The sequence below is a fragment of the Bubalus kerabau genome, chromosome X (genome assembly GCF_029407905.1).
Source record: "Bubalus kerabau isolate K-KA32 ecotype Philippines breed swamp buffalo chromosome X, PCC_UOA_SB_1v2, whole genome shotgun sequence".
Lineage (NCBI taxonomy): Eukaryota > Metazoa > Chordata > Mammalia > Artiodactyla > Bovidae > Bubalus > Bubalus kerabau.
This window is the reverse complement of record NC_073647.1, coordinates 109581743-109607374: the sequence shown is the minus strand read 5'-3', so window position 1 is coordinate 109607374 and position 25632 is coordinate 109581743. Positions and strand designations below refer to the sequence as shown.

Here is a 25632-nt window from a genome sequence, read left to right as displayed (position 1 = left end):
TTTTTTTAATTTTAATTTTTAAAACCTATAATTATTTTTTCTACATTTATTCCTTTGTTTACCTTTCCTACTTTTCTTTTCCCTTGCAGTTAATCTTTAATGTATATAAATCTTCTTCATCTACCTCTATTTAACTTTGTATATCTATTCTTTCTTTCTTTTCTTTCTTTCCTTTCCTCTCAAAATATTTGTTAGTTTTCATTTCATTGCTTTATTCCACACTTGGCACCTTGCTGCTTTAGTTTTGTTTTCCAGTTTGTCCTTTAATTATTTTTGTTCTGGTAAATATAATTTTTTATTTCCTTTATTCACTGGGTCAATATACTGTACTTTTTTTTTTTTGGTGGACTGTTTTCACTTTGATCATTGGTGTATATGTATATGTATATGTGTATATTCCATTGTTTTAATTATTATTTGCCTGATTTTGTAACTGCCATTTGTCTGGGGTTCATCTTTGGTTTCTCGGTTTTGGATATTTGTTTTAATCTCACTTAATGCCATAACGGACCACTTGTGGAATCTTTGTTCTTGACCAGAGATCAAGCCTTGAACCTTTGAAGTAGGAACACTGACTTCAAGACCCTAGACTACCAGAGAACTAACCCTAGGGTGTATAAAATAGTGAGAACTCCCACAAAGGAAACCACTTGAATACAAGACCCTGCATCACCCACCACCAGTAGCACCCTGTGCAGGACACCTCATCTAAACAACAAACAAAACAAAAATATAAACCCAATCATCAATAGACAGGATTACCACCTCACTCAGACTTGCCCATCAGAGGAAAAACAAACAAACAAAAATTCAGAACAAATCTCATGCTATACAAAGCTCACACAAACCAATGGACCAGTTTTAGGAGGGCATACACCAAAAGTAAGAAAGAATTCAGCCTTCTTCAAGGAAATAATTCAACTTTCCTTGAAGCCTGGGAAAGAAGAACTCAAACACAATAACTTAAAAAGAAATAATGAAAAGGTGGAAAAATACTGCACAAATTAAGGAACAGACTAGAACTACGGAAGTCCAAATAAATGAAGAGGAAATAGGCAAACTACTTGAAAAAGAATTTAGAATAATGATAGTAAAGCTGATCAAAAATCTTGAAAACAAAATGGAGAAAATGCAAGAATCAATTAACAAAGACCTAGAAGAATTAAAGAATAAACATACAGAGACAAGCAACACAATTACTGAAATTAAAAATACTCTAGAAGGAATCAATAGCATAATATCTGAAGCAGAAGAACAAATCAGTGAGGTGGAAGATAAAATGGTGGAAATAACTTCTGAAGAGCAGAATAAAGTAAGAAGAATGAAAAGAGCTGATGACAGTCTCAAAGAACTCTGGGACCATGTCAAATACACCAATATTAGAATTATAGGGGTCCCAGTACTCTTGCCTGGAAAATCCCATGGACGGAGGAGCCTGGTAGGCTGCAGTCATGGGGTTGCTAAGAGTCAGACACGACTGAGCAACTTCACTTTCACTTTTCACTTTCATGCATTGGAGAAGGAAATGACAACCCACTCCAGTGTTCTTGCCTGGAAAATCTCAGGGATGGGGGAGCCTGGTGGGCTGCCATCTATGGGGTTGCACAGAGTCGGACACGACTGAAGTGACTTAGCAGTAGCAGCAGAAGAAGAAGAAAAAGAAAGGGTATACGAAAAGTTTTGAAGAGATTATTGTTGATAATTTTCCCAACCTGGAAAAGGAAGTAGTCAGTGAAGTATAAGAAACACAGAGTTCTGTACAGGATAAACCCAAGGAGAAACACCCCAAGACACATACTAGTCAAAGTAACAAAGACTAAACATAAAGAAAGAATATTAAAAGCAGCAAGGGAGAAGCAACAAGTAACATACAAGGGAAACCCCATACGCTTAACAGCTGATCTTTCAACAGAAACTCTGCAGGCCAGAAGGGAGTGGCAGGATATATTTAATGTACTGAAAGGGAAAAATCTACAATCAAGATTACTGTATCCAGCAAGGATCTCATTTACAATTGATAGAGAAATAAAAAGCTTCTCAGACAAGCAAAAGTTAAGAGAATTCAGTACGACAAACCAGCTTTACAACAAATGTTAAAGAGACTTAGTTAAGGAATACAAGAGAAGAAACAAGACCTACAAAAGCAACCCCAAACAATTAAGAAAATGGCAATAGGAACATATATATCAATAATTACTTTAAATGTAAATGGATTAAATGATCCAACTAAAAGACACAGTCTGGCTGAGTGGATACAAAAACAAAATTTACATATATGCTGTCTACAAGAAACCCACTTCAGACCTCAAGACACATATAGACTGAAAGTGAGAGGATGGAAAAATATTTTCCATGAAAATGGGAAGCAAAAGAAAGCTGAAGTAGAAATCCTCATATCAGACAAAATAGAACTTAAAATAAAGGTTACAAGAGATAAGGAAGGACCCTACATTATGACAAAGGGATCAATCCACAAGGAAGATATAACAATTGTAAATATCTATGCACCCAACATAGGAGCACCTCTATATATAAGACAAACACTAACAGACATAAAAGGAGAAATTGACAGTAACAAAATAACAATAGGAGTCTTTAATACCCCACTCACACCAATGGACAGATCATCAAAAGAGAAAATTAATAAGGAAACACAAGTCTTAAATGATGCGTTAGATGAAATGGATCTCATTGATATCTTCAGGACATTCTATCCAAATGCAGAAGAATACACCTTCTTCTCAAGTGTACATGGAGCATTTTCCAGGATAGACCACATTTTGGGTCACAAATCAAACCTCAGTAAATTTAAGAAAATGGAAATCATATCAAGCATCTTCTCTGACCACAATGCTATGAGACTAGGTATCAATTACAAGAAAAATAGTTTAAGAAACACAAACACATGGAGATTAAACAATGCGTTCCTAAATAACCAACAGGTTACTGAAGAAATCAAAAAGGAAATTAAAAAATTTCTAGAAACAAATGACAATGAAAACACGACAACTCAAAACCTATGGCATGCAGCAAAAGCAGTTCTAAGAGGGAAGTTTATAGCAATACAATCCTACCTCAAGAAACTGGAAAAACATGGAATAGACAACCTAACTTTACACCTAAAACAACCAGAAAAGGAAGAACAACAAAACCCCCAAATTAGTAGAAGGAAAGAAATCATAAAAATCCGAGCAGGAATAAATGAAAGAGAAATGAAGGAAACAATAGTAAAGATTAATAAGACTAAAATCTGGTTCTTTGAGAAGATAAACAAAATTGACAAGCACTTATTCAGACTCAAAAAAAAAAAAGAGAGAGAGAGAGAAGAATCAAATGAACAAAATTAGAAATGAAAAAGGAGAGGTTACAACAGACAATGCAGAAATACAAAGGATTATAAGAGACTATTATGAACAACTATATGGCAATAAAATGGATAACCTGGAAGAAATGGACAGATTCTTAGAAAAGTTCAATCTTCCAAGACTGAACCAGGAAAAAATAGAAATTATGAACAACCCAATTACAAGCACTGAAATTGAAGCTATGATCAAAAATCTCAAAAAAAACAAAAATCCAGGGCCAGATGGCTTCACAGGAGAATTCTATCAAAAATTTAGAAAAGAGCTAATGCCTATCCTTCTAAAACTCTTTCAAAAAATTGCAGAAGAAGGAATACTTCCAAACTCATTCTATGAGGCCACCATCACCCTGATACCAAAACCAGACAAAGACAACACACAAAAAAGAAAACTACAGGCCAATATTACTGATGAACATGGATACAAAAAACCTCAACAAAATTTTAGCAAACAGAATTCAGAAACACAACAACTAGCTCATACACCATGATCACGTTGGGTTTATTTGAGGAATGCAAGGATTCTTCAATATACACTAATCAATCAATGTGATACACCACTATAACAAGTTGAAAGATAAAAACCTTATGATAATCTCAATAAATGCAGAAAAGGCCTTTGAAAAAATTCAGCATCCATTTATAATTAAAACTCTTCAAAAAAGGGCACAGACAGAACCTACCTCAACATAGTAAAGGCCATATATGATAGGCCCACAGCAAACATTATTCTCAATGGTGAAAAACTGAAAGCATTCCCCCTAAGATCAGGAACAAGGCAAGGGTGTTCATTTTCACTACTATTATTCTACATAGTTCTGGAAGACTTAGCTAGAACAATCAGAGAAGAAAAAGAAATAAGAGGAATGCAGATCAGAAAAGAAGTAAAGTTATCACTGTTTGAAGATGACATGATACTGTACATAGAAAACCCTAAAGATAGTATCAGAAAATTACTAGAGCTAATCAGTGAATTTAGCAAAGTTGCAGGATACAAAATCAATACACAGAAATCACTTGCATTTCTCTATACTAACAATGAAAAATCAGAAAGAGAAATTAAGGAATCAATCCCATTCATCATTGCAACAAAAAGAATTAAATATCTAGGAATAAACATACCTAAGAAGACAAAAGAGCTGTACACAGAAAATTATAAGACACTAATGAAAGAAATCAAAGGTGACACAGATGGAGAGATAGCCCATGTTCCTGGGTAGGAAGAATCAATACTGTTAAAATGACTATAGTGCCAAATACAATCTGCATATTTAATGTGATCCCTATCAAATTACCAATGGTATTTTTCACATATGTAGAACAAAAATTTCTCAATTCATATGGAAACACTAAAGACCCCTTATAGCCAAAGCAGTCTTGATAAAGAAGAATGGAGCTGGAGGAATCAAGCTTCCTGATGTCAGGTTATACTACAAAGCTACAGTCATCAAAACAGTATGATACTGGCACAAAAATAGAAATATAGACCAATGGAACAAGATAGAAAGCCCAGAAATAAACCCATGCACCTATGGGTACCTTATTTTTGATAAAGGATACAATGGGGAAAAACATCCTTTTCAATAAATGGTGCTGTGAAAACTGGACAGTTACATGTAAAAGAATGAAATTAGAACACTTCTTAACACCATACACAAAGATAAACTCAAAATGGATTATAGACGTAAAGGTAAGACCAGAAACTATAAAACTCTTAGAGGAAAACATAGGCAGAATCCTCGATGACATAAATCAAAGCATGATCCTCTTTGACCCATCTCCTAGAGTAACAGAAATAAAAGCAAAGTAAACAAGTGGGACCTGATTAAACTTAAATGTTTTTGTACAGCCAAGGAAACTATAAGGAAGATGAAAAGACAACCTTCAGAATGGGAGAAAATTATAGCAAGTGAAACAACTGACAAGGATTAATTTCCAAAATATACAAGCAGAGCATACAACTCAATACCAGAAAAACGAACAACCCAATCAAAAAGTGGGGAAAAGACCTAAACAGACATTTCTCCAAAGAAGGTATACAGATGGCTAACATCACGTGAAAAGGTGCTCAGCATTGCTGATTATTAGAGAAATGTAAATCAAAACTACAATGACATATCACCTCACACCAGTCAGAATGGCCCTCATCAAAAAGTCTACAAGCAATAAATCCTGTAGACGGTGTGGGGAAAATCGAATGCTCTTGCACTGTTGGTGGGAATGTAAATTGATACAGCCACTATGGAAGATAGTATGGAGAGTCCTTTAAAAACTAGGAAAAAAAAAAAAAAAAACACCATATGACCCACTCCTAGGCATATACCCTGAGGAAACCAAAATTTAAAGTGACACATGATTTCCATTCTTCATCGCAGCACTATTTACAATACCTAGAACATGGAAGCAACCTAGATGTCCATCGACAGATGAATGGATAAAGAAGTTGTGGTGCATATACACCATGGAATATTACTCAGCTGTAAAAAGGAATGCATTTGAGTCAGTTCTAATGAGATGGATGAACCTAGAACCTATTACACAGAGTTAAGTAAGTCAGAAAAAGATAAATACCGTATTATATTGAATATATATGAAATCTAGAAAAATGGTACAGGAAAATTATTTACAGGGCAACAATGGAGAAACAGACATAGAGAATAAACATATGGACATGGGGAGAGGGGAGGAGAGGGTAAGATGTATGGAAAGAATAACATGGCAACTTAAATTACCATACATAAAATAGATAGCCAATGGGAATTTGCTGTATGGCTCAGGAAAGTCAAACAGGGCCTCGGTATCAACCTAGAGGGGTAGGGTGGGGAGGGAGATGAGTGGGAGTTTCAAAGGGAAGGGGATACATGTATACTTATGGCTGATTCATGTTGAGGTTTGACAGAAAACAGCAAAACTCTATAAAGAAATTACCCTTCAATAAAAAATAAATAAATGTTTAAAAAAAGAGTATTATAGGGGATAGTACAAGAGATAATGAGGCCATGAGCCTTGTAATTGTCTATTAGGTGGTTTATACCTTGAAGGGACTTGTTTACTTATAGGGTATTTTTTAAAAAATATAAATTTATTGTAATTGGAGGCTAATTACTTTACAAAATTGTATTGATTTTGCCATACATCAACATGAATCCACCACGGGCATACATGTGTTCCCCATCCTGAACCCCCCGCCCACCTCCCTCCCCATACCATCCCTCTGGGTCATCCCAGTGCACTAGCCCCGATCATCCTCTATCATGCATCAAACCTGGACTGGCGATTCCTTTCACATATGATATTATACCTGGTTCAATGCCATTCTCCCAAATCATCCCACCTTCGCCCTCTCCCACAGAGTCCAAAAGACTGTTCTATACATCTGTGTCTCTTTTGCTGTCTTGCATACAGAGTTATTGTTACCATCTTTCTAAATTCCATATATATTTGTTAATATACTGTATTGGTGTTTTTCTTTCTGGCTTACTTCACTCTGTATAATAGGCTCCAGTTTCATCCACCTCATAAGAACCGATTCAAATGTATTCTTTTTAATAGCTGAGTAATACTCCATTGTGTATATGTACCACAGCTTTCTTATCCATTCGTCTGCTGATGGACATCTAGGTTGCTTCCATGTCCTGGCTATTAAAAACAGTGCTGCGATGAACATTGGGGTACATGTGTCTCTTTCAATTCTGGTTTCCTCCTGGTGTATGCCCAGCAGTGGGATTGCTGGGTCATATAGCAGTTCTATTTGCAGTTTTTTAAGGAATCTCCACACTATTCTCCATAGTGGCTGTACTAGTTTGCATTCCCACTAACAGTGTAAGAAGGTTCCCTTTTCTCCACACCTTCTCCAGCATTTATTGCTTGCAGACTTTTGGATCGCAGCCATTCTGACTGGTGTGAAATGGTACCTCATTGTGGTGTTGATTTGCATTTCTCTGATAATGAGTGATGTTGAGCATCCTTTCATGTGTTTGTTAGCCATCTGTATGTATTCTTTGGAGAAATATCTGTTTAGTTCTTTGGCCCATTTTTTGATTGGATCATTTATTTTTCTGGAATTGAGTTGCAGGAGTTGCTTGTATATTTTTGAGATTAATTCCTTGTCATTGTTTCATTTGCTATTATTTTCTCCCATTCTGAAGGCTGTCTTTTCACCTTGCTTATAGTTTCCTTTGATGTGCAGAAGCTTTTAAGGTTAATTAGGTCCCATTTGGTTATTTTTGCTTTTATTTCCAGTATTCTGGGAGATGGGTCATAGAGGATCCTGCTGTGATTTATGTTGGAGAGTGTTTTCCCTATGTTCTCCTCTAAGAGTTTTATAGTTTCTGGTCTTATGTTTAGATCTTTAATCCATTTTGAGTTTATTTTTGTGTATGGTGTTAGAAAGTGTCCTAGTTTCATTCTTTTACAAGTGGTTGACCAGTTTTCCCAGCACCACTTGTAAAAGAGATTGTTTTGGTCTATTGTATATTCTTGCCTCCTTTGTCAAAGATAAGTTGTCCATAGGTGTGTGGATTTATCTCTGGGCTTTCTATTTTGTTCCATTGATCTATATTTCTGTCTTTGTGCCAGTACCATACTGTCTTGATGACTGTGGCTTTGTAGTAGAGCCTGAAGTCAGGCAGGTTGATTCCTCTAGTTCCATTCTTCTTTCTCAAGATTGCTTTGGCTATTCGAGGTTTTTTGTATTTCCATACGAATTGTTAAATTATTTGTTCTAGCTCTGTGAAAAATACCGTTGGTAGCTTGATAGGGATGACATTGAATATATAGATAGCTTTGGGTAGTATACTCATTTTCACTACATTGATTTTTCTGATCCATGAATATGGTATATTTCCCCATCTATTAGTGTCCTCTTTGATTTATTTCTACAGTGTTTTATAGTTTTCTATATATAGGTCTTTAGTTTCCTTAGGTAGATATATTCCTTAGAAGTTTATTCTTTTCATTGCAATGGTGAATGGGATTGTTTCCTTAATTTCTCTTTCTATTTTCTCATTATTAGTGTTTAGGAATGCAAGGGATTTCTGTATGTTGATTTTATATCCTGCAACTTTACTATATTCATTGATTAGCTTTAGTAATTTTCTGGTGGAGTCTTTAGGGTTTTCTATGTAGAGGACCATGCTGTATGCAAACAGTGAGAGTTTTACTTCTTTTCCAATCTGGATTCCTTTTATTTCTTTTTCTTCTCTGATTGCTGTGGCCAAAACTTCCAAAACTATGTTGAATAGTAATGGTGAAAGTGGACACCCTTGTCTTGTTCCTGACTTTAGGGGAAATGCTTTCAGTTTTTCACCATTGAGGATAATGTTTGCTGTGGGTTTGTCATATATAGCTTTTAGTATTTTGAGGTATGTTGCTTCTATGCCTGCTTTCTGGAGGGTTTTTATCATAAATGGATGTTGAATTTTGTCAAAGGCTTTCTCTGCATCTATTGAGATAATCATATGGTTTTTATCTTTCAATTTGTTAATGTGGTGTATCACACTGATTGATTTGCGAATACTGAGGAATCCTTGCATTCCTGGGATAAAGCCCACTTGGTCATGGTGTGTGATCTCTTCAATGTGTTGTTGGATTCTGGTTGCTAGAATTTTGTTATGGATTTTTGCATCTATGTTCATCAGTGATATTGGCCTGTAGTTTTCTTTTTTTGTGTGTGGCATCTTTTTTCCAGTTTTGGTATTAGGGTAATGGTGGCCTCACAGAATGAGTTTGGAAGTTTACCTCCCTCTGCAATTTTCTGAAAGAGTTTGAGTAGTATAGGTGTTAGCTCTTCTCTAAATTTTTCGTAGTATTCAGCTGTGAAGCTGTCTGGTCCTGGGCTTTTATTTGCTGGAAGATTTCTGACCACAGTTTCAATTTTCGTGTTTGTGATGGGTCTGTTAAATTTTTCTATTTCTTCCTGGTTCAGTTTGGAAAAGTTATACTTTCCTAAGAATTTGTCAATTTCTTCCAAGTTGTCCATTTTATTGGCATATAATTGCTGATAATAGTCTCTTATGATCCTTTGTATTTCTGTGTTGTCTGTTGTGATCTCTCCATTTTCATTTCTATTTTTATTGATTTGATTTTTCTCCCTTTGTTTCTTGATGAGTCTGTTTAATGGTTTGTCAATTTTATTTATCCTCTCAAAGAACCAGCCTTTGGCTTTGTTGATTTTTGATATGGTCTCTTTTGTTTCTTTTGCATTTATTTCTGCCTTAATTTTTAAGATTTCTTTCCTTCTACTAACCCTGGGGTTCTTCATTTCTTCCTTTTCTAGTTGCTTTAGGTGTGGAGTTAGGTTATTTAGTTGACTTTGTTCTTGTTTCTTGAGGTATGCCTGTATTGCTATGAACCTTCCCCTTAGCACTGCTTGTACAGTATTCCACAGGTTTTGGGTTGTTGTGTTTTCATTTTCATTCGTTTCTATGCATATTTTGATTTCTTTTTGGATTTCTTCTGTGATTTGTTGGTTATTCAGCAGCATGTTGTTTAGCCTCCATATGTTGGGATTTTTAGTAGTTTTTCTCCTGTAACTGAGATCTAATCTTACTGCATTGTGGTCAGAAAAGATGCTTGGAATGATTTCATTTTTTTTTTTTTGAATTTTCCAAGGTTAGATTTATGGCCCAGGATGTGATGTATCCTGGCGAAGGTTTCGTGTGTGCTTGAGAAAAAGGTGAAAATCATTGTTCTGTGGTGAAATGTCCTATAGATATCAATTAGGTCTAACTGGTCTATTGTATCATTTAAAGTTTGTGTTTCCTTGGTAATTTTCAATTTAGTTGATCTATCCATAGGTATCAGTGGGGTATTAAAGTCTCCCACTATTATTGTGTTATTGTTAATTTCCCCTTTCATACTTGTTAGCATTTGTCTTACATATTGTGGTGGTCCTATGTTGGGTGCATATATATTTATAATTGTTATATCTTCTTCTTGGATTGATTCTTTTATCATTATGTAGTGTCTTTCTTTGTCTCTTTTCACAGCCTTTGTTTTAAAGTCTATTTTTTTCTGATATGAGTATTGCTACTCCTGCTTTCTTTTGGTCTCTATTTGCATGGAATATCTTTTTCCAGCCCTTCACTTTCAGTCTGTATGTGTCCCTTGTTTTTAGGTGGGTCTCTTGTAGATAACATATATAGGGGTCTTGTTTTTATATCCATTCAGCCAGTCTTTGTCTTTTGGTTGGGGCATTCAACCCATTTATGTTTAAGGTAATTATTGATAAGTATGATCCCATTGTCATTTACTTTATTGTTTTGGGTTTGAGTTTATACACCCTTTTTGTGTTTCCTGTCTAGAGAAGATCCTTTAGCATTTGTTGGAGAGCTGGTTGGGTGGTGCTGGATTCTCTCGGCTTTTGCTTGTCTGTAAAGCTTTTGATTTATCCTTCATATTTAAATGAGATCCTTGCTGGGTATAGTAATCTGGGCTGTAGGATATTTTCTTTCATCGCTTTAAGTATGTCTTGCCATTCCCTCCTGGCCTGAAGAGTTTCTATGGAAAGATCAGCTGTTATCCTTATGGGAATTCCCTTGTGTTATTTGTTGTTTTACCCTTGCTGCTTTTAATATTTGCTCTTTGTGTTTGTTCTTTGTTAATTTGATTAATATGTGTCTTGGGGTGTTTCGCCTTGGGTTTATCATGTTTGGGACTCTCTGGGTTTCTTGGACTTGGGTGATTATTTCTTTCCCCATATTAAGGAGGTTTTCAACTATTATCTTCTCAAGTATTTTCTCATGGTCTTTCTTTTTGTTTTCTTCTGTGACTCCTATGATTCAAATGTTGGGTCATTTAACATTGTCCTGGAGGTCTCTGAGATTGTCCTCATTTCTTTTAATTCGTTTTTCTTTTATCCTCTCTGATTCATTTATTTCTACCATTCTATCTTCTACCTCACTAATCCTATCTTCTGCCTCCATTATTCTACTATTTCTTCCCTCCAGAGTGTTTTTTATCTCATTTATGGCATTATTCATTATATTTTGACTCTTTTTTATTTCTTCTAGGTCCTTGTTAAACCTTTCTTGCATCTTCTCAATCCTTGTCTCCAGGCTATTTATCTGTGATTCCATTTTGTTTTCAAGATTTTGGATCATTTTCACTATCATTATTTGGAATTCTTTATCAGGTAGATTCCCTATTTCTTCCTCTTCTGTTTGGTTTGGTGGGCATTTATCCTGTTCCTTTACCTGCTGGATATTCCTCTGTCTCTTCATCTTGTTTATATTGCTGAGTTTGGGGTGGCCTTTCTGTATTCTGGCAGTTTGTGGAGTTCTCTTTATTGTGGAGTTTCCTCACTGAGGGTGGGGTTGTACAGGTGGCTTGTCAAGGTTTCCTGGTTAGGGAAGCTTGTGTTGGTGTTCGGAAAGTGGAGCTGGATTTCTTCTCTCTGGAGTGTAATGGAGTGTCCAGTAAGGAGTTATGGGATGTCAATGGGTTTAGAGTGACTTTGGGAAGCCTGTATATTAAAGCTCAGGGTTGTGTTCCTGTGTTGCTGGAGAATTTGCATGATATGTCTTGCTCTGGAATTTGTTGGCCCTTGTGTGGTGCTTGGTTTCAGTGTAGGCATGGAGGTGTTTGATGAGCTCCTGTCGATTAATGTTCCCTGGAGTCAAGAGTTCTCTGGTGTTCTCAGGATTTGGACTTAAGCCTCCTGTCTCTGGTTTTCAGTCTTATTTTTACAGTAGCCTCAAGACTTCTCCATCTATACAGCACTGTTGGTAAGCAAATAGGTTAAAGATGAAAAGTTTCTCCACAGTGAGGGATACCCAATGAGGTTCACAGAGTTACATGGAGAAGAGAAGAGGGAAGAGGGAGATAGAGGTGACCCGAATGAGATGAGGTGGAATCAAAAGAGGAGAGAGCAAGCTAGCCAGTAATCACTTCCTTATGTGCGCTCCACAGTCTGGATCCCTCAGAGATGTTCACGGAGTTATACAGAGAAGAGAAGAGGGAGGAAGGAGACAGAGGTGGCCAGGAGGATAAAGGGGGGAATCAAAAGGAGCGAGACAAATCCAGCCAGTAATCATTTCCCTAAGTGTTCTCCACTGTCTGGAACACACAAAGAGATTCACAGAGTTGTATAGAGAAGAGAAGCAGGACGGAGGAGATAGAGGCGACCTGGTGGAGAAAAAGGAGAGTCCTAAGGGGGACAGAGCAGTCAAGCCAGTAATCTTGCTCCCAAGTAAAAATGGGTACAGAAGATTGTGTTCTTAAATGTACAAAATTGATAACAAATACCAAAAAGCAAAGATTAAAAATCTAGAGTAGAGGTTAGATTTTCAAAAATACAATATTAAAAAAAAAAAGTACAAAAATTATCAAATGTATATATATGAGGTTTGTTTAAAAAATAGGGTCTCTCTTTTCTTTTTGCAAAGTAATAGTAGGTTATAAAAATGAACACTAAAGGAGTAATAGAAGACTTAAAAATAAAAACAATAATGATAGTAAATATTCAAGCTGGTTTTAGAAAAGGCAGAGGAATCAGAGATCAAGTTGCCAACATCTGCTGGATCATCAGAAAAGCAAGAGAGCTCCAGAAAAACATCTTTATTGGCTGTGCCAAAGCCTTTGACTGTGTGGATCACAATAAACTGTGGAAAATTCTGAAAGAGATGGGAAGACCAGACCACCTGACCTGCCTCTTGAGAAACCTGTATGCAGATCAGGAAGCAACAGTTAGAGCTGGACGTGGAACAACAGACTGGTTCCAAATAGGAAAAGGAGTATGTCAAGGCTGTATATTGTCACCCTGCTTATTTAACTTCTATGCAGAGTACATCATGAGAAACGCTGGACTGGAAGAAATGCAAGCTGGAATCAAGATTGCTGGGAGAAATGTCAATAACCCCAGATATGCAGATGACACCACCCTTATGGCAGAAAGTGAAGATGAACTAAAAAGCCTCTTGATGAAAGTGAAAGTGGAGAGTGAAAAAGTTGGCTTAAAGCTCAACATTCAGAAAACGAAGATCATAGCATCCGGTCCCATCAGTTCATGGGAAATAGACGGGGAAACAGTGGAAACAGTGTCAGACTTTATTTTTTTGGACTCCAAAATCACTACAGATGGTGACTGCAGCCATGAAATTAAAAGACACTTACTCCTTGGAAGGAAAGTTATGACCAACCCAGATAGCATATTCAAAAGCAGAGACATTACTTTGTCAACAAAAGTCCGTCTAGTCAAGGCTATGGTTTTTCCAGTGGTCATGTATGGATGTGAGAGTTGGACTGTGAAAAAGGCTGAGCACCGAAGAATTGATGCTTTTGAACTGTGGTGTTGGATAAGACTCTTGAGAGTCCCTTGGACTGCAAGGAGATCCAACCAGTCCATTCTGAAGGAGATCAGCCCTGGGATTTCTTTGGAAGGAATGATGCTAAAGCTGAAACTCTAGTACTTTGGCCACCTCATGTGAAGAGTTGACTCATTGGAAAAGACTCTGATGCTGGGAGGGGTTGGGGGCAGGAGGAGAAGGGGACGACAGAGGATGAGATGGCTGGATGGCATCACTGACTCGATGGACGTGAGTCTGAGTGAACTCCAGGAGTTGGTGATGGACAGGGAGGCCTGGCATACTGCAATTCATGTGGTCGCAAAGAGTCGGACACGACTGAGCAACTGAACTGAACTGAGGACTTTCTCTGGTGTTGTTGTGGGCAGTTTGGTGTCAGTTAATTTTCGGATAGTTCCTTGATCTGACTTATATTTCTCAAGATCTATAGGCCCCTTCCGTTGTAGTCAGTACTATCTACGGGGTTTTAGTCTATTGCATCTGTCACTTTCAAGGAGGTTCCCTCTGTTTTAGCTTCTTCTGTTTGCTGGTCTCTTCAGTGCCTAGTTTCCACCCTTATACAAGCTTGCGGTGGTGGACACTTTTTTAAGGCTCACTTGTTCAGTCATGCTGTGGGGAGGGAGGTACACTGCAAACAACACTGGTATGTGCTCTCAGTGTCTCGCCCACACTGCATTTGTCCCCACTCACGGCGTTTGTGCTTTCCCTGTCTACCCTGCTTAGGCTGTAGGTTGCTCTGCCAGGAACTGTCTGAGGCCGGCCCTGGGTTGTATGCACTTCCCAGGTCTAAGCCGCTCAGGTTCAGGTACTCGGGTAGTCCTCAGAGGTGCAGACTTGGTTTGGCCTGCATTTTGTGCCCTTCTAAAGTCTGAGCAGCTCAGGTGATGAGATGTTTGGGGAGTGTGGTTGCTGTGACTTATCACCTCCCCTGTCCCTGCCACTCGGTTGTCTGTGTGTACAACTGGTGCACCTTCTCAGGCAGATGTTGACCGTTCAGAATCCCAAGAAGTCTTAGTTAGCAACAAAGCCTGCTTGCAGTTTGGTATAGTGCCTCTCTGGGGCCGTGATTGCCCCCTTCCAGCTCTGGCTGCCTGTCACTGGAGGGGGGTGGTCTGCAGCCAGCTAGCTCTGCTCAGTCCTTTGTTCTGTGAGCGGGCCTGGAAATGTCTTAGGTTAGGGCTTTTCAAGGGGTAGCTATCCCACAGTCTGGTTTGCTAGCCCAAGTTAGTTCCCTCAGATTGCCCATGGGGCATTCAGGCTCGGTCCTTACTCTAAGCAATGCAGCCTGTGCCTCACTGCCCAGCTCCCACTTGCTAGTGGCGGATGCAAGTGTCTGTGCTGCTTCTTCTATGGGGGAGTTACTGTTGGGCACATAATCTTTGAGTTTTAATTATTTATTCATTTTTTCCTCCTAGTTATGTTGCCCTCTGTGGTTCCAAGGCTTGCCACAGATTCAGCAGTGAGAGTGTTTCCTGGTGTTTGGAAACTTCTCTCTTTTTAGGACTCCCTTCCTGGGACAAAGCTCCGTCCCTACCTCTTTTGTCTCTCTTTTTGTCTTTATATTTTTTTCTACCTCCTTTTGAAGACACTGGGCTGCTTTTCTGAGTGCCTGATGTCCTCTGCTGGCATTCAGAAGTTGTTTTGTGAAATTTACTCAGCGTTCAAATGTTCTTTTAATGAATTTGTGGGGGAGAAAGTGATCTCCCTGTCCTATTCATCTGCCATTTTAGGACCGCCCTACTTATAGGGTATTGATTAACCTTGGGAAGAGGTTTTGTTGGACCTATCTGAATCTTAATGGAAGGTATGCCATGAATCTTATCAATAATAGTTGGAGATTTTTCCCATAAATGGAATGGTAGCTTATTCAATATGGATAAATAGTCAGTGTTTCCAGAATCAGCTCTAGTATCATCAGAGATGAAACACATGTAATATGTCAAAAAACCTTTTAATTTACCTATTTGGTTGCTTTGAGGATTATCATCAAATTTTAGAATTATTTCTCCTTTCAGGAGAAGGAAATTCTGGCATGCTATTCTCTAAGAAATCTTGGATACAGTTCCAAGAGAAATCATGGATAGAGGTGAGTCAGAAGCTGCTTTATGTTAGTGGGGCGGAACACTGAAAATATGGCTCCAGTTTCAGTTAGGAATGGAATAAAATTATCCACAAACTGGAGAAATGTTTCTCCAAGTTGATGAGAAGGGAAGATTGAAAAGAGCTCCTGTAGTGACTCAGTGCTCCATCATTGAGAGTTAGAAGGATGTTGGAAAGCTGGTGAGAGGCTGAAAAGTGAAAGTGTTAGTCTCTCAGTCATGTCTGACTCTGTGCACCCCATGGACTGCAACCTGTCAGGCTCCTCTATCCATGAAATTCTCCAGGCAAGGATACTGGAGTGGGTAGCCATTCTCTTCTTCAGGGAATCTTCCTGACCCAGGGATCGAACCTGTGCCTCCCTCATAGTGGGCAGATTCTTTACCCTCTGAGCCACCTGGGAACCCTGTTAGAGGCTGAAGGTGCCTAAAACACTTACATTTTTAGCAATCTATTTTCAATGTCTTGGCTCTTTGCAATAATAGCAGAAACTAGAAAGGATTTTGGTTTATTTTGGATTCTTTGATGGATTTGAGGAGTAAGAAATTTGGCTGTCTTCCTTTACCCTACTTATCTAGAGTATGATAGAGCTGGTTTGCAAGATTAACAAAATCTGGAGTGGAAATAGTTTCCCATTCTATCCTGGTCTTTTTATACTAGATAGGAAAGATCCCATTTTAGCATATCAATAAACAGAGTTAAAACTTACCTGGATTGAAACAGCATCTGAAGGAAGACCAGACTTTTCTTTAAAAATAATCTGAAGTCAATTATAATAGTCACAAACAGATTTTTGTGTTCAAACCTGGAAATTTATTCCAAACAATAGGCTTTTGAGACGCTCTAGTTATGGCCCAATAAAATTGCCAAGTGATTGCCCAATTCTGGTCTCCAATTGTAATTCTAGAGACCTTTCAGGATTTTCACAATTTCTGGTTTTCATCTGATACTGGGCCTGCCTTTCCCTGACAAGCATATGAACTAGAAGATGTAAGTCAGAGAAACCAGGCTGATAAATTTGAGTGACTATATTAAATTCCTCAGCAAATCTGTGAGGATCCCTGGTTGCTTGAGAGCATCTTTGCAGTTCAGTTTTAGCTCATGGAATATAAGAAATTAAGGATTTAGCTTCTGTATCTTCAGGAGGCTTAAGTTTAAAGGGACAAGTTATGATTGGTTCAGATAAAAAGTGTGTGTGTGTAGCAGGGGGAGAGTTTCAGGAAAAAAGGGAAATTTGGTGAGAGAATTAGCATGAGGGAACTAAGAGCACAGAGGAAGTGTAGGTGATATAGAAAGAAAGAAGGGTTAGGTTTAGAAGCTGCAGGAGAGGAGGTGGGGCATGATACAAAGGAGCTGGGGAAGAGGAGCATGAAGCTTTGGAAGCCATCTTACATTTCTTTAACCATTTTTTTGCCTCAATTAATCTTAAAATCCTATTTTCTGAGGCAATTTTTGGCTCCTGATGATGTTTGGGAGCCTCAAAATACCATTGAAATATGCATTCTATTCAATTGTGGAAACTTTAGATCTATGGTTGTCCAATTCAATTCAATTTTAAGGAAAGTAAGTTTGGGGATTTCACAAGCTCCCAATAATGTTCTTTCATGTTCTAAATTTCCTTTGGTTAGGTCTGTCCATTTAGTTATAAATGTGCATGAGAAAGGACTATGGTTTTAAACATAAAATCAGCCAGGGTCCCTGTAAAAGGGGATGTCCTCAAAGTATTTAGATAACTGGGGTCTCATTTCTCACAAGTTTTTATTTTTTTGTAGAGTAAAATAATAATTTTCAACAGCCTGAAAAGCTCAAGCAACGTCAACACCTTGGAACTCAAACAGCTAAAAGAGCTCAAACCGCTTAAACAGCTCAAACAGCATGCAGGCCTAATAATCAGCTTGTTCTAAGGAAACAGTCTAGCCCCTAAGGAGTGAGATCAAAGGTTACACAGCAGAGCTGAAATGGAATAATCCAATTTTGGAAGAGTCACGCTGAAGGCTTAAGAGAGTGCAATTCCAATAGAACAGTTTCTATTCAAAAAGGAATGAGCTAAAGGCTAACCAGTTCCAGGAGGAACATCCTCTGTTCCAAAGTGAATCAGGTCAAAAGCTAGCATAGTTGCAGTTGAAATAGCCTTTTTAAAAAACCAATATTTTTATTGAAGAATAGTTGATTTACAATGTGTTAGTTTCTTCTATACAGCAAAATCATTCAGTTATACATATACATATATTTAGATACATTCTCTTTAAATATTCTTTTCCATTTGGATTTATCATAGGATATTGAATATAGTTCTCTGTGTTATAGAGTAGGACCTTGTTACTTACCCATTCTATATATAAAAGCTTACATCTGCTAACCCCAACCTCCCATTCCAAACACCCTCTACAAACACCCTCACACTTAGCAACCACCAGTGGAAGAGCCTGATTTCAAAACAGAAAAAAAGGAAAGAAAAGAAAAATCAGGTTGAAGTGACTAATGAGTACTCATAGAACAAGTCCTTAACCAGAAAAGATGAAATCTTTAAATAGATCCTAACTAAAACTTGGAGAGCTTCAAAATGAAAAAAAAAAAACAAAAACAAAAACAAAAACAAAAAACCCAAAAAACAAAACACACAAAAAAGGCAAAAGCTTGGATCTAGGATAAAGACATCCTTGCTGCTGCTAAGTTGCTTCAGTCGTGTCTGACTCTGTGCGACCCCATAGATGGCAGCCCACCAGGCTCCCCCGTCCCTGGGATTCTCCAGGCAAGAACACTGGAGTGGCTTGCCATTTCCTTCTCCAATGCAGGAAAGCGAAAAGTGAAAGTGAAGTCGCTCAGTCGTGTCCGACTCTTCGCGACCCCATGGACTGCAGCCTACCAGGCTATTCCATCCATGGGCTTTCCAGGCAAGAGTACTGGAGTGGAGTGCCATTGCCTTCTCTGAAGACATCCTTAGACCCCAGGGTAAATGAGAGAGAAGCAGTGAGCAACAATGGGCTCAATGTTGGTAATGCATCTATTTGCTCACCAGCCTGAGCCATTGGGAGTCTTTTCTGGATCCCTGTATGGGCCACCAAAACGTTGACATTAAACAATTACACTGACAGTTATTTCTACAGCAAAAATGGTTTTATTGGGGATCAGCAAAGAATTGTGATGCAATGTCTGTAATCATGGTGATCCACATGAAACTTTCTTCAACAAGGAGACAACTCTTTTAAAGAGGGAAAAGGGAAGTTAGGAAGGCTATAGTAAACACAGAGTTCACTGGAGAAATTAAGAGTTCAAAATATAGTGGCTTTTCATTGGTTGAGTTGTGAGTCTCTCATTGGCAAAGATGGTTGGATGGCATCACTGACTCAATGGACATGAGTCCGAGCAAACTCAGGGAGATAGTGAAGGACAGGGAAGCCTGGTGTGGTGCAGTCCATGAGGTCACAGAGTCGGACACAACTTAACCACTGAACAACAACAACATTGGCAATTAAGAGTTCAAAATATAGTGGTTTTACATTGGCTGAATTGTGAGTCTCTCATTGGCTGAGCTCTTGCCAGGAAAGAAGAGAAAGTGTTTCTTCTTATTATTGGGCTCTGTTATGGTCCTAGTGTGTGAGAGCGTCCCTCTTTGGCCTCTCAACTCTATTTTAATTGAGGTTTCTGTTAATTTTCACTTTTTATTCCCAATATCCCAAAGAGAGAACAGCAACTGGTGGTGCTATTTGACCTCTAGCCCAGAGATCTTAGTCTTCTGTAATGCAGTTATTAATTATAAATGGTGAGGGAGAATAAACAAAGAGCACTTATTCACAGCAGAAACTTTATAGCAGTCTCTAAAGCCATTTTTTTTTGTTGTTGTTTTACAGGTGAGGAAAAAGAAGCTCTGAAATAACACACTTATGGTAGTAAAATAGTGTGTGGAGTTGACCAAATCTAGGCTCTTTGTGTGCTCCTCTCCATTATGTACCTAGCTCTGTCCCTACCAGACTAATCTCTTTAAGGGGACAAACCCTGTTCTGTTTTCTCAGTGTTTCTGGGGATGATTTCCCCATGAACTGGGTGGGGGAACAACTGATTCCATGATTTATTTGGTCAATTTAGAGCGTTTCATCCTAAAGTGGGTGTGGCCATTTGCTTTTTCTTTTTATAATCACAGAGGCTAGTGAAGCTGGGGGCAGTGACAACATGGCAGTAGGGAGGCTGATTAACTGAGTTCCAAGTTTTAAATGTACATTTGTTATCCTCGATTTTCAAAAGCTGCTCTGTAAGTGTAGTGTGTGACCTTAGAGGTAATACTGACAGTGGCACAGGCGTGACTATTAACTGCTAGTATGCACAAAAGTCACCTCAGCCTTCTTCTGAATGGAGCCCTTCCTCCAGGTGCCAACTACAGTCATTGGTTCTGAGGTTAGGGAACTCATCCAAGTCTTCTCCAAGAAAGCTTTAGTTAGCTGCTGCCACAGCCCCAGGCTTCATTGCGCAGGCGGCTGAGCAGCCCCATCTTGCTCTTTTCCTTCAGTCCTTACTAAGGAAACCCACCTCAAAACCAGCAAAATTACTCCCATTGCTTCCAAGGACTAGGAAGCTGGAGCCTTTGAGCCTGAACTCAGCCCTGCCCACACTGAACCCCTCTCTGTCCTTACCTTCCCTGTTGAACCCTGCATCCATGCTGCTCCCCTGTTCCAGTCTTGTTGCTGATCCTGAATCCCGCCATGTTGTCATTCCTGACCGTGGTCCTGGAACCTGCTATCATCAGCCTTTTGGTCCCTGTAGCTAGCTGTCTTTTCCACCTCTGTCACTTTCCCAGAGAAGACAGTATTCAAACATCTGAAAAGGGAACTCCTCAAATCCACAGAAAGAATCCAGCTTTGGCAGAACATCCTATTAGGTAATTTTGATGTCGTTTGAAAAAGATCCCATATTTAGACTGACTTCACAATGCTACCCTACCATTTTGTCCTCTTGCTTTCTTAGCAAGATATGTCTCTGCTACTGAAGTAATTTGCACTTTTAGATAACTTATAAGTGCTCTACAAAGCAAGCTATATGCTTGATTCAGTATCAGTAAAAAAAAAAAATGCTATACAAGAATTATATCATTTCAAGAAAATATGAATTTCTCTTTCAAAGAATTTCCTGAAATTGGTGACCTGCAGGTGAAATATTTTCCAGAAAAAGATTCCAAAAGTGACACAGGAGTTGGGGAAAATTGATAACTAGCATCCTTCAAACTGACCCTCTCTCCAACCCTCTCTCCAATTTTGAAGCATATTTAGCAGAAAGGATAACAGTTAAAAGATAGTTTGCCTACTGATATAGAAGAACTGTGAGTTCTTGAAGGATTAGAGAAAGGGAGATTTGATACATATGTTTGATAGAAATCCTCACACTGTGTTTAAAGATGAAGAGGATGAAATCTCTTCAAAGAAGAACAGGAGAGGAAAGATGCATGTAGACATTACCAAAATAACCAACTTTCTTATTCAGATAGCTCTCAAATTGAGGCCACAAATGCAGGGTGCAGGATCAAGGGATTATGACATAAATAAATTAATATAATCCTGTGCCATCCATGTATTTTTATCATTCTGCTTAGCCTGAAAGTTTGGGTTCAAATAAATACAGAAGAAAAAAAATACACCCCACAAACTCAATAAGAAGGCAATGGCAAGCAAACAAAAGGGAAATAATATCTGTATTAACTATATGCCAGATATGATAAATACCAAAACACCTACTGACATTAACAAAGTTTTCATTTATGTGGTGAATGGTGAATATCACCTTGCTTTCCCAGAACTGACTTTGAAGTCTCCCAAAGGAGAGAATGGTTATAGCAGTGCAAGCATTGCAGCTGGCATCAGTGAAAAAGGATGACCTCTGGAAAGCAGTAACCATGAAGGTCACTTTAAGTATCATGACAGTGGTGAAGAGGAAAAGCAGGAGCAAGATAGTCTTTCAAATGAAGATCTGCCTTCATTTGAATCATCTAAGATAACTGAAGAAGTGAAGTGTCATTCCAGCCACTGCTTTTTCCAACTAGAGCAGAAAGAAGGTTCAGAAAAAATGGAATAGAATGTTTCAAAGCCTAAAGATGCCAATTTACAGGAGAAAATCAAATTCAGTTATGCAAATGAAACTGCATTGTTTGGAAAAATTAAGAAGTAGACATATTAAAATTATTTGAAATAGAGTTTGTGATAAAATGATTCTTGTTAATTTCACAACAGGCTGTTTTACTTATGTGTTAATTTTGAAAAAAAGAGAATCAAATGCTGAATACTTATAGCCAGAATATTTTAATTCCAAGGTATTCTGTTAACTTCACCTAATGATACAGAGGAGAAGGCAATGGCAACCGATTCCAGTACTCTTGCCTGGAGAATCCCATGGATGGAGGAGCCTGGTAGGCTGCAGTCCATGGGGTCACGAAGAGTTGGACACGACTGAGCAACTTCACTTTCACTTTTCACTTTCATGCATTAGAGAAGGAAATGGCAACCCATTCCAGTATTCTTGCCTGGAGAATCCCAGGGATGGAGGAGCCTGGTGAGCTGCCGTCTATGTGGTCGCACAGAGTTGGACACGACTGAAGAGTGAAGTGACTTAGCAGCAGCAGCAGCAGCAGCAACAATGATACAGAAGTAGCATTTACAATTATTTTTTCAAAGAAAATTGTTTGAATGTTGTTTGCAACTCTATCTTAATATAGTTTTATATGAGATATAATAGACCATCACAAAAATGTAAAGGTTTCAACTGATCTACAACTCTTGAATTTATTGCTTTTATGTTTTACAGACATTTTTGTATTCCCATTATTGAAAGTTTTGTACCTAAATACATACTTAAAATGTAATATATTTTATTTTGGATATTTCTTTAACAATATATTAATATAAAAGGCAAAAAGAAATGCTTAAATCTGATAAAGGAAGCTATTTTTATGGAAATGGTATTAAAATGAGTTTTGAAATTAGAAAAACAAATGCTGAAGTGTTTATTATTGTTTTTATTTTAAGTAAACACCACTTATACCTCCTAGTTCCTAATAGCCCACACAGCAAACACCTAAATAATAGAGGAAAGGCCTCTTGCCCACCTTTCTTGCAACTCTTGGCCCTAATATAGCTAAGCTGTGCTGAACTTCCTACCATTTCCCCAAACACTGCATTTTCTTTGCTTATACTGTTGCTTCTGTAATTTTTTTTTTTGTAATGTCTTTTCTCTAGTTTATATGCCCATAAAATCATTGTTTATTCTTAAAAACTAGCTCAAAAGCTATTTTTTTTAAAATTCCTTTCCTAGGAAAAAATATCTCCCCATTTCCATGGCAACCTTGTACATCTATTTCATCATATTTATATTACAAATATCTGTTTATATGTCTGTCTCCCACTAAACTCAGAATCTCAGACTGACCTTGACACCCATCCACAATAAAGGTTTGACAACTGAAAGCAGAGTTTTGTCATCAAAAGGCTTGGGGTTAATACAAGCTCAATCCAAGGACTTTCAATATCCAAACTAAAAAAGTATCTGCTTGGAATTATTTTTCAGTACTGAAGGTGGATGGCAATAGAACAAGGCTGAGAAGTCCAGGATCAAAAAGAGGAAAGAGGCCCTAAAGGGTAAAATGGTTCACTGAAAAAAGATGTATCTGATGAATGGTAGAAGGGGGACATTTGAATCTTCAGGCTTCAAACATCAAACCCAGTTCTCTTTATGCTTATATATCTTCACATGGTATTTGAGACTTAAAGGTCTGGCTCCATCTTGAATTTGATGTTTTATACTCCACAATTTGCTTTCATGTGTTTGAATACTCTCCAGGAAACAGAATTTCTTTTCTCATTTAATATGTTCTTCTCTCCTTAACTTCAATGCTGTTTCTCCTAAGATTTCCTTGTGCTCAAAATGCAGAACAACTGCCACTGCCCTTATGCAACTTTCTAAGCTTTTGCCTCCTCCTCTGTATCCACCCCTCACTTTTTTTAATACCATTCTTGCAGCAGTAGTTAAATACAGGCTTGGCACCTACCAGGCAGAGTGGGTTTAGGGATTAATGAGGGCCAATCAGTGCATAGGTAGCCACAGTAAGGATGGCAGTGTTCCAGAAAGGGAGCAGTGGTTGTTCAAAGGTCAAAGAGGGAAGTCATAACATCTGGATGACTCATGCACTGTTGAATACTCTCTCTTCTAGCAGAGGCTAAGGCACGAGTCTCCTCCTGAAAGCGGCGGTGTCCCTCCTCAGTAAGCCTCCAGAGGCCAGACTTTGGCCTTGCACTGGCCCCATCCTGAAGGCTGACTGGCGCCTTCTCAAAGCTGTCCAGGAAGCAGAGGTTGTGGCGGATGGTATTCTTCCATCCATATGGAGCTGTCCAGAAAAACGGGAAATGCTGTCGGGTGAAACTGTAGATCTCTTGCACATTGAGGCCACAGGGAGGGCTGTTTCTAAGTGCCAGAGCAATTAGGTGACTGTAATTGAGGGGGGGACGAGACCAGGACTTCCTCTCCTGGCTGTTGCCTTGCCTTAGGTTCTGGCTCTGGAAGCACTCCGCTTTGTTTGGGGACTGGAGGGCCACAGAGGAGTTGCTATCTTTTTCCTTGGTTTCATCTTCTGTAAGCTCCCTGTCACTGGAGAAAGAGGTGATCTGCTTCTGTAGGGGACATCGCTTGCTGGAGGAAAATGGCAGGGACTGCATCACTGTGGCCTCTGAGCAGTTAGGTATTTCATCTTTTGCGAGCAGCTGAGGAGAAAGAAGTATGTGTGCCAGATCCTTTTTCTTACTGGGCTCTGGGGTCTCCTGGCTGCCAAGGGAGCATGCGATGTTGGGATTCACCCACATCCACAGATTGGGTTCAGAGTTAGGACAATCTTTTTCAGGACTGGATCCCCTCTCTTGAGGTACTTTTGGAGTCTCCATTACTTGAAGTCTGTATTTGGCAAGGTTCTGCTCAGCTAAGGGGCACTGGTCTGTGGTGCAAGGAAGGAAGAACTCATTTCCCATGTCCCAGTCCAGCAACCCTGGGATCTGGCCATGGAAACTGTACCAGAACTCAGGATTTTTTAGTTTTAGGTCCATCTTTAGTGGAGAGGTGGGTGGAGAGAGATTTCTAAAAGAACAGAGATCTCTGGGGTACTTTTCAAAGCCCTCGTTGGGGCACCGGTTTTGATGCAGTTTATCTCATCTAGAGTTTATCAGAAGTTAGATATACTAGAAAGGGGGGAACCAATGCCTCACTGATTAATGGTTAGACTTGGAGAAACCATAATGTTCTGGAATGGAACTCAAAACAAACAAGTAACTAAGAAGAACTTTTTAGCAGGAAAAAAGTTGAAGGTAGAATTCCTGAGCTTTCACTGGAAGCACAGAGTCTCCATGTGAGGACCTATAAGTTTTGAACTATGTGCAAACTAAGATGACTTGTATAACAGGTGCATGTCTGGCATATCTTTCAACTCTTGCTGAGTTCATTTAATGAAGGAACAAGCATATACATGTATCACATTATATTTTGAGTCATTCTTAAATGCTTTAAAAAATCATTTCAATTTAAAAGTGCCTTTTGTCAAGTGCTTTCACATAGATGATCTCAACTGATTCTCATGACGGTCCTGTAAGATAACACAGTGGGTATTATTAATCTCATGTTACAGATAAGGGAACTGAGATCTACGTAATAATTAAGACTACATATCTAAGTAGCAGAGCTAGGTCCACAGCTAAGGTCTTCTGACCCTTTCATTATACCCACTACCTCAATCATATTCAAAATACTGTATAAAAGAAGCAGCAATATATGTAACCTGAGTTTTTAGAGTAAGATGGAATCTATCAGAAGATAAATTGTTAGCCTCAAATCCATACTAGAAATAAACTG

The 25632-nt window shown here is 38.5% G+C and overlaps 1 protein-coding gene across 1 annotated transcript; it reads right to left on the bottom strand.

The window, feature by feature from the left end:
* Window positions 1-23882: 23882 nt before the first annotated feature.
* Window positions 23883-24833, bottom strand: FOXR2 (forkhead box R2). Its single transcript, XM_055563093.1, has one exon. The coding sequence runs from the start codon at window positions 24831-24833 to the stop codon at window positions 23883-23885; it is 951 nt and encodes a 316-aa protein (XP_055419068.1).
* Between the last annotated feature and the right edge of the window lie 799 nt (window positions 24834-25632).

Coding starts and splice junctions, on each gene's coding strand:
- FOXR2 (XM_055563093.1), bottom strand. CDS start 24,833: ATGGACCTAAAACTAAAAAATCCTGAGTTCTGGTACAGTTTCCATGGC.